A 17,025-nucleotide genomic window follows, 5' to 3' on the forward strand; every position below is an offset into this window, starting at 1 on the left:
ACTTGTCTGAGCAGGGAAAACCATGGTGTCTCTCCTTAACCAATCCTTACCAAAGAATCCTTACCAAAACATGCAGGGCTGGATTTTCAGGCCCCAATGGGGCTGAGTTCGGAGACAGGTGGGAGCTAAATGTAGCCCTGCTAACCTGTGTGCTGGTTCCCTGACTCCAACCCATTTCCTGGTCATTTTTACGGAGGTGGGATGGGAGGTGGTGGCAGGTAACTGGATATGACTCATTAAAAGCCATTTAAGGCCAATTAAAGGAGGCCAACTGGGATTTTCCATTCGGCCTCCAAGTTTCCACAGGTGGCACAGCCAGTGCTCCAGGCAGGCAGGGAAGGCATCTAGGCCTGCCTGGATGCAGAAGCAGCCACAGACTGTCCGAGAGAAGGGTTTTCTGCTCCACTCTGCCCCAAAAATGGTGGCCTGGCTGCAAGGGAGGGCGTCCTCTAGCTTTGAGAGCCTACCTGCCATCCTTAATTGGACAGCAAGCTCGTCTGTAGACCAATTAAGAGGACTCCTCCGTGAAAATCAAAATGAGTGACTGTTCCCATCCCCACCTCCCTCCACCCCCTCCCCCTGGGGGCTGTTTCGGGCCTGGAAGCAGTCCGACCTCTGTTTCTCGCCCCCGGAGGGAAAATCTTGCCACAGAATCTAAACCGGGAAGTATAAGTTACAATATTTAGATGAATGCAAAATCACATACAGAAAGCAAAATAAAGAGAGAGAAAGAATCAATTAAGAGAGAGATCAAAGAGACAAAGAAAAAGTTAAATATATTTTTTTCAAAAAAGTTTAACTTGGCAACAATAATATTTTTAAAAGTAAATTTTCCATGCCAAAAAGGCTGTTTGGCACTAATTAATACTACAATGTTAATACTACAATGCCTTTGACCTCATCAGCAGACGTGGTCTCTTCAGACTACCAGAAAAGATTGGATGCCCACCAAAGCTACTAAATATCATCAACTCATTCCATGACAATATGAAAGGCACAATTCAGCATAGCGGCGCCTCATCAGACCCCTTTCCTACCCTGAGTGGAGTGAAACAGGGCTGTGCTCTCGCACCTACACTGTTTGGGATCATCTTCTCCCTGCTGCTCTCACATGCGCTCAAGTCTTCAGAAGAAGGTATTTTCCTCCATGCAAGATCAGGTGGCAGGTTGTTCAACCTTGCCCGTCTATGAGCGAAGACCAAAGTACAGAAAGTCCTCATCAGGGAACTCCTCTTTGCTGACGGTGCTGCACTAACATTTCACACTGAAGAGTGTCTGCAGAGACTCATTGACAGGATTGCGGCTGCCTGCAACGAATTTGGCCTAACCATCAGCCTCAAGAAAACGAACATTTTGGGACAGGACGTCAGAAATGCCCCATCCATAAATATCGGTGCCCACACTCTGGAAGTGGTTCAAGAGTTCACCTACCTAGGCTCAACTATCACCAGTAACCTGTCTCTCGATGCAGAATTCAACAAGCGCATGGGAAAGGCTTCCTCTGCGATGTCCAGACTGGCCAAGAGAGTGTGGGAAAATGGCGCACTGACACAGAACACAAAAGTTCAAGTGTATCAAGCCTGTGTCCTCAGTATCTTGCTCTACGCCAGCGAGGCCTGGACAATGTACGTCAGCCAAGAGCGACGTCTCAATTCATTCCATCTTCGCTGCCTCCGGCAAATCCTTGGCATCAGGTGGCAGGACTGTATCTCCAACACAGAAGTCCTCGAGGCGGCCAACATCCCCAGCATATACACCTTACTAAGCCAGCGGCGCCTGAGATGGCTTGGCCATGTGAGCCGCCTGGAAGATGGCAGGATCCCCAAGGACACATTGTACAGCGAGCTCGTCACTGGTATCAGACCCACCGGCCGTCCTTGTCTCCGCTTTAAAGACGTCTGCAAACGCGACATGAAGTCCTGTGATAAAAGCAAAATACTGCAGATGCTGGAAATCTAAAATAAAAACAAGAAATGCCGGAACCACTCAGCAGGTCTGGCAGCATCTGTACTGCATTTCAGTGACCCGAAACGTTAACTCTGCTTCTCTTTCCACAGATGCTGTCAGACCTGCTGAGTGGTTCCAGCATTTCTTGTTTTTATATGTGAAGTCCTGTGACATTGATCACAAGTCGTGGGAGTCAGTTGCCAGCGATTGCCAGAGCTGGCGGGCAACCATAAAGGTGGGGCTAAAGCGTGGCGAGTCGAAGAGACTTAGCAGTTGGCAGGAAAAAAGACAGAAGCGCAAGGAGAGAGCCAACTGTGTAACAGCCCTGGCAACCAATTTTATCTGCAGCACCTGTGGAAGAGTCTGTCACTCTCAAATTGGCCTTTATAGCCACTCCAGGCGCTGCTTCACAAACCACTGACCACCTCCAGGCACTTACCCATCGTCTCTTGAGACAAGGAGGCCAAAGAACACTTGAATGGACAAAACCTAACCATTTTTGACATGTTTAGTGAGTATCCAATGGGTAAATACATCAGCTTCACACTTTTTTATTTGAATGCCGAGTCTCTCGGCAAGACACAGTTATAGCAACCCTTCTGGAGAAGAAGGGCAACTTGGATAGCAGCTTCCTGATTTCCACATTTAACAATGTGTGTGCAGATGCCAGAAGCTGCTGTCTGCTATATTCCTTAAAAATGGTGAGCGTTGATAGCCTCATTGTTATTTTGGGCCAGTGTTATTGAGAGCATTGGGCATTCTGCATAGGTGCCATTCCTTTTTATTGGTTCTTGAGATGTGGGCATCCCTGGAAAGCCTGCATCTTTTGCCCATTTCTACATGATCTGAGAAGTCAAAATAACAATTGTTTTTGCAACTGAGTCAACCACAAAGTATGAGACTGGAGCCACATGTATGCCAGAGCAGGGGACGCAGGTGCTCTTCCCTGAAGGACATTGGTAAACTAGTTAAGTATTTATGGTAAATTAGTAGTTTTCATAGCCATTTTCCTTGGTTCCAGCCCACAATTTACCAGATTTATTAAAGTAAAAAGTAGACCAATAGGTCAAGAATACAAGTAGCATTGTGGCAGATAGGAAATTTTAACTATCACTGATGGGCATGGTGCATTTCAAGAAATGCACTTGCTGTTGTTTGTAGACTGGGAGTGGAGGGGAAGGAATAGATACGTCAAAAATCCTGTTTAATCTCCCAATTTTTTCCCCTGCCTTACAACTTTGTTTCTCTTCCAGCAGCCCTGTAGATAAATGAATGATGCAGACTATTATGATAAGTAACCAGTGTTTAAAATCTTTGCAGACTATTTCAAGTGGATATGCTCAACGGGAAACCAAGTGGAGTGATGTCCCAACATTTAGAAGCAAGCAAGATCTTAAAGGACAAGAACGACCAATAGAAAGACGCCATTCTGGTCAGGGAGATGGCACAAAGAAGGGTAAATGGATTATTTATATTTCTACATTGTATAAGCAGTGTTGAGCGATTTGTCCAAGCGCAAATTTATGAAATGTATTACAATAAACTGATTTACCTCTGCATGCAAGTTGAGCAGCCCCTAGCTAAAATAAAGGACAACTAAGGAACTTTATCCTTTTAAGAACTTCATAAGATTCATGTGATCCTCCACCTTCTGGAATATTCTTTCTTTTGTTCTTCTTTGTAACTTAGCTTTCCTACCTATGGTTTAGCTGACACAAGTTTAAAAAGTAATTGAGTTTTGTTCAATCATTTACTCCAGAGTGCTCAGGGTGTTCTCAGAAAGCAGAAAAATAACATGCCACTGAACCACAGTCATTAATTTCCATATAAACAAATGTATCATAGTAAATTATATAGCAGGACTTTCACTTTTACTTCTCTTGAAGTAGACAGATAATCAACATTCTTCAATTTTAGTATTTAGGTGGACAAAATAGCTGTGGTTTGAATTGTGTTTGACACCTCTCAATAATTGGAAGTCACATTTTTGTCAGCTCCATTCTACTTAAGGGTTGCAAGTAACAAATCCCGTGGAATACAGTGAAGAAATATTGCTGCATGTGGCCAGTTATATGTATTTACTATCTGCAGTTACATGGCTACAGAACAAGAGTCCTCACAGAGGCCTTTGAGAAACATATCTACTAGAAGCTATTATTAATTTGAGTTTACCCTATCTAAAATGACACAAAAAAAGTTGCATTTACACAAACAAGTAGTTAAGCAGTAGCTCCTGATTGTCAGTAATATGTTGTATAAGTTGTTTAACCTGTATTTCCTCCACCACAAGGAGTATTCGCAAGAAAACATGAACTTTCTAATCCACTGGGTGAACACCAACCAACTTCTAGTTCTACCGTATAGATAACAACCATCCTTCCAGATGAAAGAATAAATTTGATACTACTTTCTGATGTTTCCATTCAGTATCCTAAAGCTAGTTTCCTTCTTGCAATGCCTTGACCACACTGAGTTCCTAGGAACTCAAGTCTCTGCCCCACTACATTGCCCCAGATTTCCAGGACCTTTCTCAATGAGTAGATCAAAGGATTACACGGAGACCAACTAGTGTGTATATAGGGACATGGGTATTGTTAACCACCAGGCGAGAAAGTTGACTAGGGGTCTTTTACTGTATTCACCTGATCTTATTGTAACAGGGTTTAATTTGAAACACACTCTGTTTTGAGCTCCTCCTTGGTGAATCCTTGTTCACCACTTTGCAATTATAAGGCAAATAAATGAGCATAAACAGGCCTTTTTAGGTTTAAAGAAAAGTGAAATGTATTTAAACTTAAACTGTATTCGGTTAATGCCTACGGATACACGCCGTGCCCCATGCTAGCATGCATATGCAATACACACATGCAAATAGAGACAGAAAAAAGCAGAAGAAAAATAGAGAGGTTTGAGGCAATCTCTGAAGAGGGGTTTTTACTGTTTGTCATGCTTGCTGTAGTCCTTGATTGTAGGTAGTTTTGCTTTCCATTGGGGCCCAGTATGCTTCTTTAGCCTTGTTCACTGTAAGGGACTTTTCTCTCTTGAGGTTAAGATGAGAGCTGACAGGAGAAGAGATGTTCTCAGTCTAGGAGCAAACAGCTTTTGAGTTCAAATTCCCTGTGGCAAGTTCAAATGCAAAAAAAAAATCCAACAGTCAGTTAGTCATGTGACTGAACTGGTCTGACCATTTCTGTTTGTGTATTCGGCCATCTTAGCAGTTAACCTGGAATGCTAGCCTCTCCACCTTCAATGTCCGGTAATCAAAAGTCCGTTGTGGATTAAATTGGAGCAGGGAGTTGCCCCTTTGCCGTTCCAAGTACTGTCTGTTACTATGCAAAAAAGGTATTTCCAGCAAGGGGCCTGACAATTCCTTGTGCTAGGCCTTCTTTTCTTCCCAGCAGAAATTTTAAGTTTTAATGTTCACGTGGCAAAATAATGTGTGCCTCATTCTTGGCAGGTGGGGGCCTGTATGACACCTCCATACCCAGGGGAATGAAATGCAATCTGAAAAAAACGATGCATTTCATTATAAGATTTGAGAGAAATATAAGATACAAAAAGAAAAACCATGCATTTTTCTTATTCATTTCCATTCATTCATCAATCTTAAAGCTTATTAGAATTGTCTTTTCTGGGTGCCAGTGCTGCTTTATTTTCCTGTTTTTTTGGCATCCCAGCAGCCATGTGGTTCTTTGGGGAAGCTTTTTTTCAGTTTTCCCATTGTCATGACTGCCGAGTGTCTTTGAAGTGCAAAGTCTTTTGACTTCAGGGGATGGGTGTTTCCCTTTTTCTCCAACTGTGGGAGAGGATTCCTGTTTCCAGCAGACAGCTTTAAAACGCCCTGCCTTATTACAATGGAAGCACACAGGTCTCCGGGTCTCATTCTTGCTCACAGCACCTATCTTTTTTGCTGGAGGATGGCCACCTGTGTCTCCTGCTTTTCTTTCTCTTCCAGGACTGCCTGGACTTCTGTCACCTTCCCACCCTTTGTTCTTTTTGGATTTGCGGGGGTGATTACGAAAGGTTCTCCGCTGGGAAACCGACTTATAAATTAAAGCAAACACGTCGGCCAGAATGGCCGCTCGCCGGGCTCCCTGAACCTGCTGCTCCTTTACATGGCTTTTTAGTGAGAATGGTAGTGAGTTTTTAAATTCCTCTAACAGAATTACTTCTCTGAGAGTCTCATAGCTGAACTGTATTTTAAGAGCCCTCAGCCACTGGTCAAAAGCCAGCTGCTTACTTCTTTCAAACTCCAGATAAGTTTAATTAGCTTGCTTTTTGAGGGTTCTAAACTTCTGGCGATAGGCTTAGGGTACTAATTCATATGCCCTGAGGATAGCATTTTTGGTCACTTCATAATTTGAAGAACTCTCATCTGGCAGCAAGGAATAAACCTCATGGGCTTTTCCAGTTAGTTTTCTTTGCAGTAAAAGAGACCAGGTCTCAGCTGGCCATTTTAGCTGCCTTGCCAGTTTCTCAAAAGACACAAAAAAACACTTGCACGTCTTCCACATTGAATTTTGGAATAAATTGAGCAGGTTTTAGCAATCTTATACCCAGCCCTGAATTATGCTGCTCCATATTGGCCATGCTTTCACTGGGGTTACTCTTTCACCCTCTAGTTAACTCAAGCCGCTTCAGCTGTCTCTCTTTGGATTCTTTCTGGAATATTCTTTCTCTCTCTCTCTCTCTCCTCTCTCTCTCTTTCCTTCTCCTGTCTTTCTCTACTCTCTCTCTCTCCTGCCTTTCATTTTCTTCACGTTCCTTCTGGAAGGCTCTCTCTGCCTCTCTCTTTTCTCAAGTTCAAGTTTCCTCTGTTCCAATTGTATCTTTGCTAACACTACCCTGTCAGAGTATGCTTCTAACCCTGTTTCTGCCTGTTCAGATTCAAGGGAAAAATGGTTGGCAACTAGCCTTAGGAGTTCAGACTTCCTAGCCTTGCCACGTATAGTGATCCCACACTGCTTAGCCATTTTTCTCAACTCCTGCATATGCAGTGCTTTTAACTTATCCCAAGTTACTTCACCCTGGCTTGGAGAGCTATTCACTTCAGTTGCAGATGTGTTAGTATTCAATCACACAACCACAAGAAAACCTGTATTAATCTTGCTCTTTTTTGATTGGGAACAATTTGACTTCCCACTTCCAATTTCTCTCGTTTGTCTGTGGGTAAAATTCCAGATGCTAGGACCCAAATTCCTGTTCCGACCAGGTGAGAAAGATGTCGAGCGGTTCTTTTACTGTCTTCACCTGGTCTTATTGTAACAGGGTTTAATTTGAGACACACTGTGTTTTGAGCTCCCCCTTGCCAATTATAAGGCAAAGAAATGAGCATAAACAGGCCTTCTTAGGTTTAAAGATGTGAAATTTATTAAAACTTAAACTCTAATTCGGTTAATGCCTACGGATACACGACGCGCCCTATGCTAGCATGTATACGCGATACGCACATGCAAATAGAGACAGAAAAGAGCAGAAAGAAAATAAAGTAGAGTGGTTTGAGGCCATCTCTGAAGAGGGGTTTTTACAGTGCTTCAAGCTCACTGTGGTCTTTGATTGTAGGTAGTCTTGCTTCTCGTTGGGGTTCAGTATTCTTCTTAAACCTTGTTCACTGTAGGAGACTTTTCTCTCTTGGGGTTCATATTTCTTCAATGGTTTCCGAAGCTGGTGAAAGCGAGATGAGAACAGACAGGAGAGAGGTGTTCTCAGTCCATGAGCAAACAGCTTTCTGAGTTCAAATTCCCTGTGGTAAGTTCAAATTCAAAAAAACTCCAACAGTCAGTTAGTCATGTGACTAAACTGGACTGAGCACGTCTGTTTGTGTATTCGGCCTTCTTGGCAGTTAACCTGGAATGCTAGCCTCTCCACCTTCAACGTCTGGTAATCAAAAGTCCATTGTGGATTAAATTGGAGCGGGGAGTGGCCCCTTTGTCCGTTCCAAGTACTGACTGTTACTATGCAAAAAAAGTTATTTCCGGCGAAGGGCCTGGCAATTTCTTGTGATAGGCCCTCTTTGCAACAGCAATTTTAAGTTTTAATGTTCATGTGGCAAAATAATGTGTGTTTCATTCTTGGCAGGTGGGGGCCTGCATGATGATATGAAATCCCAAGATTTCTAACTTTTGGGTCAGCTGTGGCTCAGTTAGTTGCACTTCACTCTGAGTCAAAAGGTTCTGGGTTCACTCTAGGGCTTGAGCACAAAAGTCCAGGCTGACTGTCCAGTGCAGTGCTAAGGGAGCGCTGCACTGTCAGAGGTGCTGTCTTTTGGATGATACGTTGAATCGAGGCTCCATCTACTTGCTCGGGTGGATGTAAAAGATCCCAGGGCACTATTTCGAAGAAGTGCGGGGGAGTTAACCACCTGGCCAATATTTTATCCTCAATCAACATCACAAAACAAGATTATCTGCTGTTATCACATTGCTGTTTGTGGGAGTTTGCTTTACGCATGCTGACTCTGCAGTTCCTGCATTACAACAACGACTACACTTCAAAAATAGTTCTTCATTGGTTGTAAAGCGCTTTGAGATGTCCGATAGTTGTGAAAGGCACTATATAAATGAAAGTCTTTTTTTTATTCTTTATAGTGACTTTGCATACTCTGTGGTGGATTAAGGGAGAACTAATTTACAACTGAGAACCATCTGAGTATTCTTATTCTGTGGCACAGTAACTATTGTAAAGCGTGGATCCCATTTGATTGTTCATTGTAGTCACACTTTTTAAAATATGTGGCCCATTACAAATCTAAAAATTCAACCACTGAAGATGAAAACACAAAATTAAAGGTTGTTTGACTTAAATGAGAATATATTTTATAGGAATAGTAATTTATTCCTTAAGACTGCTCTGTATTTTTAAACTATATTGGCCATGACTCCTGACTCCCCAAAGCCTGTCCACCATGTAAGAGACACAAGTCAGGAATGCGATGGAATATACTGCACTTGCCTGGATGAGTGCGGCTTCAACAACACTCAGGAAGCTCAACACCATCCAGGATAAAGCAGCCTGCTTGATCGGCACCCCATCTACCACCTTAAACATTCATGCCCTTCACCACCGACACATAGTGGCAGCAGTGTGTACCATATACAAGATGCACTGCAGCAACTCACCATGCCTCCTTCAACAGCACCTTCCAAACCTACGACCTCTTCCACTTAGAGGAACAAGGACAGCAGACGCATGGAACACCATCACCTGCAAGTTGCCCTCCAAGTCACCCACCATCCTGACTTGGCAATACATGGCTGTTCCTTCACTGTCACTGGATCAAAATCATGGAACTCCCTCCCTAACAATACTGTGGGTGTACCCGCACCAAATAGAGTGCAGTGGTTTGAGAAGGCAGCTCCCCCACCACCTTCTCAAGGGCAGTTAAGGATGGGTAAGAAATGCTGGCTGTGCCAGCGACACCCACATTCCATCAAAGAAAAAATATTTTAAAACTTTTATTTTTCAAGTTTGTTCATATTTCAGCTACTACCTTTAACCCCATGCCCCAATCTTTATTTTGCTGTTTGTAAATTTAAAAAAAAATGATTTTATTATTAGTGCTTTTCATTTCTTGGATAGCTGACTATGAGAATTCTTAAATGCAATTGGCTGCTTGGACAGCTTGATCACTGTAGCTCCACACTAGGAATTTCCACTAAAGAATATTACAATAAATGGCATATCGAGGGAGGTAAAGTTAAGTCTTTGAATATTTTTAAGGCAGAGGTAGATAGATTCTTGATGAGCAAGGGGGTGGAAGGTTATTGGGGGTAGCTGGAAATGTGGAGTAATCAGTTCAGCCATGAACTTATAAAATGGTGGAGCAGGCTCGAAGAGCCGAGTGGCCTACTCCTGTTCCTAATTTGTATGTTCGTATGTTCTTGCCACAGCGATCATTAAATCTCACAGTGAAGCTTTCTTCGAAGGCAGTGGCGAGTGACCTTGCTTCGCCGATGTCTGCAAAATCTGGGCGATTGTAACTTCTTTAAAGTGTCAAATCTGCGATCTCTGTCTCAGAACACAAAGATCAGTCAAGAATAAATGTGGCAATACAGTGTCATGGGGTGCGAGAATTTGGGAAACCATCAGGTGGAGAATGTATATATTCCTTGGGGTAGGAAAATAAATGGATAGTGACCCAGGTTGTTATTGCACACTACCAGCTGGCTGGCCAGCTTACTGTAGAAACTTATTATCCAAATAAGGGTAGATAGTACACCAAAATTATGAAAGGTGGTGGCAATGGAGGAAAATCATGCTTCTCTATATTAAGACTGAATTAAAATAACCCATATAGATGTTGACATTTAAGTATTCACATTGGACAAATGTTGCTATTGGTTAGCTGAGAACTCATCAAAACTTGTCGAGTATGTGAAGCAAAAAAACGGTTCTTGATTGGCATGAAGGTTTTGTAGTTTAGTTTTTCTTAGTTTCCAGCTTTTAGAAATTGTTCCTACTCTATCAACATTTAACTGGTTTAGAAACAAATTGTCGGCTCCCAGATCTTTACAGATGAAGAAATGGAACAGCAGTGACAGGTCATTCTTGCACAACTGCTGGTTTAAAGGAAAGCGATAATTTAAATGGAATACTTCTAAGTAAGTTCCTTTTAAAAAAAATTTTACATTCCAAGATTTAAAAAATTACAGATAAATTTATAGGCCTAGACATTTGTTGGTGTGGCATCCATTTTACAGGTGTAAAACAAATGCTGAAACATCCAGCATGGCAGGTAGTGTGAGCCCACCTGTTTCATGGGGGAAGACACCACCCACCATATTAGCGTCTACCACAAGTATTAAAAAACATCATTAAAACACTTCAATAAGTGTCCTGCACTTGATGTAGAACCCTTTTGTGAAATTGGGCTACCTGACTCATCACGTGAGAAATTTGCTCAACAGCTCATGGCACTGACATCAAGGACCCTTCACCAGCACTATTTAAAAGGCTCATCCAGTATTTCCAGGTTAGTTGCTGGTTTGTCCTTTTTAGGCTGCTGTTTAACTTTTTTTTTGACCCATTCCATCATTTCTATAACTGATTTCTGACTTCTGAACAGAAGTTATTGCGGCTGTGCCATTGCTTTTAGCTGCAGTCATGTGTGGTCTAATAGAGGTAGTGGAGGATGAAGGAGAACAAGCAAAAAGATAGGAAAGAGCAGGAACAGCTAGAGTGAGGGGAGAGGAGGGTACTGTGCAGGAAACCATACTGACAGGCATTCTTAAGAGAGTACTTCCGACCTAAATTTCACTAAAGAGTAATGTCTCAGGCTATCACCGAGCTGCATCATCTGCTGTAGCCACAACTTGAGCCTCGATCCAGGGCATGAACAGTGGTTGTCATGGTTACTGTGGCCCTTAACTTCTATGCAACAGGATCCTTAGAGACAGCAGTAATGTGGAGAGAGAAACAGGGTTAACATTTCAGGTCTGTGACCTTTCATCAGAACTTGAAGATCACAGACTTGAAACGTTGACTCTGTTTCTGTTTTCACAGATGCAGCCCGACCTGCTGAGTATTTCCAGCACTTTGTTTTTATTCCAGATTTCCAACATCTGCAGTATTTTGCTTTTATTTCCTTAGAGGCAGCAGCAGGTTATGTCAGTAATTATCTTTGCAGTTTAACTTTGTGTCAGCAAAGTTTCTGAGGCTCTCCACGCTCGGAGGAACATTTGCATCTCCTTCTCCAGGAGCAGAGCAAAGAAGGATGAGAAAGCATTAGGCTTTGCATATAATGCAGGCTTTCCCAGGGTTCAAGGTACCATAGACAGCAATCACATTGCCTTGCCTGCACCCCATCACAATCCTGGCACATTACGAATACAAAGGTATTCCACTCCCTTAATATCCAGCTTGTTTGGCCCCACAGGCAACACACCACACAGTCTGTGTGCAGTTTCCTAACAACAGTTGTGATACATTCATCCTGCGCCAATCTTCTGAGCTACCTTTATTCGAACCAAGCCACTAGGTTACAGGCTGGCTATTGGGCAACAAGGACTAATCCTTTCAGACTTGGCTAACGATTTCTGTTAGGAACCCAGCACAGCTGGAGTATAATGAGCTATGCTGGCACCAGAAGCATCTTCATTGAGCAGACAGTCGGAGTGTTCAAGCAATGTTCCTTTGTCTGGGCAATTCAGGAGGGACTTTGCAGTACAGCCCTGAACGGCTATCCAGATTTGTACTGGTCTGCTGCATGCCTTTCGCATCATGAAGAACCAGCTTTTACCACCACTTGGGCAGCAAGAAGTGCAGCAGGAGAAGAAGCAGCATGAAGAGGAGGAAGAGGAAGAGCAGGAGCAGCATCGACCACCAGTGTCCGTAGATGCCTGAGCTTTGAGAGTAGTTCATCAAAGAACACTTCACATGAACCATTCCTCCCCATATGAGGAAGAAGCTCTTAAAATCTGGGAAGGCAAGACATAAGTGCTGAAAATGGAAAAATAGATTTGTTGTCAGCTCAGAGTTAGTAATAAATTATTCTATTCTCTAATTCACAAATTCACAGAAAAGCATACACTTCAGCATTTTACCATGTTACTTCTTCTCAAAGCTACATGCGAAAGTTGCCTAGCAGTACACTATTGTAACCTGACTTCCCTTTCTGTTTCTCTTGGCATGCCCCAGAAGGGTACACTAGGCCCCACTCTATTTGGTCATTTGGTCAGCACTTTACCTTGCATCAGTCTCTCTCCTCAAGTACCAGCTTAGAAGCCTTGTACCTCAGGAATTTAGAGAATGAACTTGGGTGTAGTGTCCTGAGTGAGACACAGTATAGCAGGATGCTTTTTGAACATCAAGCATTGAGACAGGCACTAGAAAGTATGCAAAGAATATGTTGTAGATGGCAGCTCAGGTGGAAGAGTAGACCAGCAACTGCCCTGTCTGGTGGTTTATTGATGGTACAATTCACCCCCTAAGTGTGTGGTAACTCAGATATATGCAGTGGAACCTCCATGCCTGAGGCCCTAAGGGAAATGGGAGCTTCTGCCACAGATTTCAGACTGTTACCAAATTGCAATGGCTATCTCTTCCAGCTTCAATAGACTTGGGGCTATCGGTTGTCGGCTCAGTGACCTAATTGGTGCCATTAGATATGCTGTTACACTATGGTCAGACAATAACTTATGAGGACACAGCTGACTATGCTGTCTCTGAGGACTCCTACACATCTAGACCCCCTTGGACCACCCTCTACAATGTCTGCACAGGTACTAGAAAGCGCGCAGACCTAGTTTGCCTGTGCATGTGTTGCAATATGCAACAGGTTGATCTTTAGGCTTAACTGCCATAAATGAGGGCCACCTGAATCCCAAGAGGCTCAAATGGACACAATATTCCTGCCACTGAGCTATTACTTGGACAACATCCAAGATTAGATTTTAGAGGATTGCCCCTAAGGGGAAGCACCATGGAAGCAAACACTAGGCACTTACACTGGTAAGTTTGATAGTAAGCATCTGAATTTGTGTACAGAACATGGTCTTGCAAAGGTTGCCAAGCATGTTTCATCAGGTGGTGTGAATGCAATATTTAGAATTGCCTGAAAGATTCAAGGTACTATATGTGAGTCAATGCTGATGCATTAGAGATCATGGGCAGCGCAGTGGTTAGCACCGCAGCCTCACAGCTCCAGGGACCCGGGTTTGATTCTGGGTACTGCCTGTACGGAGTTTGCAAGTTCTCCCCGTGTCTGCGTGGGTTTTCGCCGGGTGCTCCGGTTTCCTCCCACATCCAAAGACTTGCAGGTGATAGGTAAATTGGCCGTTGTAAATTGCCCCTAGTGTAGGAAGGTGATAGGAAATATGGGATTACTGTAGGGTTAGTATAAATGGGTGGTTGTTGGTCGGCACAGACTCGGTGGGCCGAAGGGCCTGTTTCAGTGCTGTATCTCTAAATAAAAAAAATAAATAAAAAATAAAAAATATGGACATCACTATCAATCCAGTGGTCAAGAAGCAAGATAAAGGAATGAATTTTAACACAAGAAAATGGGCAGGTTTGGGTCAGATGCGTGGTTAAAGTCTGAAAAATCTGTTCCTGACATAAACCTGCCTCCAAGCTATCCATTTCCAGCTTTAACTGAGGCTGGAAGTTGGGTGGGCAGCCAATCCACTTCAAGGAGGCAGATTGGAACTTTTAGTGTGATAATGGGGCTGTGAACTGCATTGCCCTTCAAGATTTCAACTTTATCTCTGGCACCGGGAAACCTGGTTAGACTAACCAAATACACAAACGGTGGCAGACTAACCAAATATACAACATGGTGAAGAGCGATGATTCTTACCATACAACACCCAGAAGGATTTGAACAATACTTTGGAGAAAGCTAATCTGGAAAAGGCATCAAAACTGCAGAACTCAAGAAGAGAGTGTGAAAAAAGCTCCAGAGCTGTTCTGTGACCAAAGGACGCAGGGAGAGTTGGGGAATCAACTTGCAGAGGCATTCAAGCTGCACCGCAGAGGCATTCAAGCTGCACCACAAAGGAGTGGTGGTCAGCGAAGACATTCCGGTCAAGCAGTCGCAGGCTTCGAGTTGGAGAACTAAGCAACGGTTGGGGTGAGAAACCCATAAACAGGTAAAAATTTATTCCTAATGGCACCAGGCAGGCACCGGGGAAACCTAACGTCCTTAACGAGGGCAGATTTGAGGTTGGCACCATTACACGTGGCACCTGCGAGGCAGAGAAAAAAACAAAAAGGCTGCAAATATTCAAATCTAAGTGAAGGGAGTAAAAAGAGTATAGAAAAAAATGCTGCAAAACTGTGTTTAAAGAAAAGAGTAGAGTCTAGTGGCAAGATTTCACAGGGAGAAATGGTGACCATAGTGGGAGTCAGCATAAGGCTGAAAAGCGCGGGAACCTTCTGATATTGAGGAGAAAATTTAAAAAGAAAGTAAACCAAATAGAAAGCCGTGGATTTTAAATTTATGGTACCAGAGAGATTTGGACACACGGAAGGACCAAATCAAATTCAAAATTGGTCACTGGCGAGAAAGATGTTTTGATACAGAATTGTTTTCAAATTAGTCATTCTGAAGCAGAGCAAGTTAACACATTGCTGTATTCCATCGGAGCAATAGCAGATGATATTGCAATACAAAGCATTAATGAGACATCAGATAAATTTGATGAAGTTTTAAAAGCCTTTGACCACTATTTCAAACTGAGGAGCAATAGGATTCTGGAAAGGGCAAAATTTAACAGAAGGGTTCAGAAACCAGGTGATGCTTTTAGTAATGACCTTTACAGACTAGCTGAAGGATGCAAATATGGAGACACAAAAGCAGAATTAATACGAGACTGCATTGTAGTAGGCATTGCTGATGAATCCTTTTCAGATCTATTACAGTTGAAGGAAGACCTAGCCCAACACAAAGCAATTCAGCTGGCGAGACAAGGAGAGGTCCAGAAGAAGAACAGAGCAATCCTAAGGGGTGAAGAAAAACCTTGGTGCAGGAAACCTCCAGCGACCATACAGTTCCTTAAGCACAGGGCTGTAAAAGCAGCACCAAAAAAGGTACACTGGGGGGTGGGGGTGGTGGGAAGGTGGGTAGTGCAAGATTCCATAAAACCCTGCCAGTGCTGTGGCACCAAAAAGACCCACAGGTGCGAACAGTGTCCTGCAAACAAAGCTGAATGCTTCTACTGCAAGAAAGTAGGCCATTTTGGGAAGATGGGCCTAAGTAAAATCTATATTCCCATAGGTTCGAAAGAAAAAGTCTTCAAGCATAGAGCTGTTCATGAAGTTGAACAATCTCCATCAGGAGAGAAATCAGAAAACTTCCTTGGTGTTATCAATGACACTAATCAGGCACTCTGGTCTGTAATTATATATGTCAACGGACATATCACCAATTTTAAACTAAAGACTGGAGCAAGTGTAATGGTTTTGTCAGAACCATGGTTATCAATGCATTACCTGCAACTAACAGAAACCCAGTTACATGGCCCAGGAGGGATTGAACTGAAAGTCAAGGGAAAGCTACAGGCAACATTTCAGTACAAAGGAAAGCAGATATTGGAAACACTGAAAATTCTACGGAATCAGGAATTTTCTCTTTTAACTAGAAGAGCTTGTATTGACCTCCATCTTATAAGAAAAGTGGAAGAAGTTAAGCAACAAGAATCCAGGAGCCACTTCTAAAAGGATTCCTGAAATTTAATGGTCTAGGAAGACTGGAGATTGAATACAGCATTACGTTGGGTAAAGACGCTAAACCTGTATGTCCATTTACACTTAGGAAGATACCACACCCACTAATGAAGCAAGTCCAACATCAGCTAAAAGGGATGACCAGGATAGGAGTCATTTCTCCTGACACTGAACAGACAGAGTGGTGGTTGGGAATGTTTCCAGTTCCTAAACCTAACGGTACTCTTCGCATTTGTGTAATCTTAACTCAACGTAATAAGGCCGTAGCCAGAAAAATTCATCCAATGTTCTCAGTAGATGAAAGCTTGGCAAACGAATCCAAAAGTATCATGTTCACAAAGATTGACACAAGTTGTGACCTTTGGCAAGTTCCGTTGGATAAGAGGTCAAGGTTGTTGACAACCTTCATTACTCTGTTCAGAAGATTTTGTTTTAAGCGTTTACCATTCAGAGTAACATCACCAGAAATATTCCAAAGAACTATGTTGAACATTTTACAGGGTCTTAAAGGAGTAAAATGCCATATTGATGACAACTTAGTCAATGGAATATCTGTTGAAGAACATGATCTGAGGGTTAGAACAGTTTTGAATCGTCTACAAGAAGGAGGACTGACATTTAATGAAAAGTGTGAATTTTCGAAAACGTCTATTTGTTTCTTAGGACACATTGTCAGTAGCAACGGCATAGTGGCAGACCCACAAAAGACGAGAGCCATTGGTAAATTTCCAATTCCTACTTCTGCCCAAGATCCACAACGATTCCTTGGAATGGTTAATCAGTTGGCAAAATCTTTACCGAATCTAGCGCAAGATACTGAACTCTTAAGACAACTATTAAGGAAAGCTCAAGCATGGTGTTGGGATGCACATCAGGAGCAAGCATTTCAAAGGATCAAGGAGATGCTGATATCGC

At 42.8% G+C, this 17,025-nt stretch overlaps 1 protein-coding gene across 10 annotated transcripts in view; it reads left to right on the forward strand.

The window, feature by feature from the left end:
- Positions 1 to 17,025, forward strand: part of gra (granulito) — a 265,219-nt gene that overhangs the window by 99,153 nt on the left and 149,041 nt on the right. For all 10 annotated transcript variants that reach the window (XR_010974968.1, XM_068030833.1, XM_068030832.1 and 7 more), the window contains one exon: positions 3,268 to 3,403. Coding sequence is in view for 9 of the 10 variants with exons in the window: in XM_068030833.1 (XP_067886934.1) it covers positions 3,268 to 3,403 (136 nt within the window). In the remaining variant the exon portion in view is untranslated. The remainder of the gene's footprint in view (positions 1 to 3,267; positions 3,404 to 17,025) is intronic.

This window comes from Heterodontus francisci, chromosome 5 (assembly GCF_036365525.1).
Source record: "Heterodontus francisci isolate sHetFra1 chromosome 5, sHetFra1.hap1, whole genome shotgun sequence".
Taxonomy (NCBI): Eukaryota; Metazoa; Chordata; class Chondrichthyes; order Heterodontiformes; family Heterodontidae; genus Heterodontus; species Heterodontus francisci.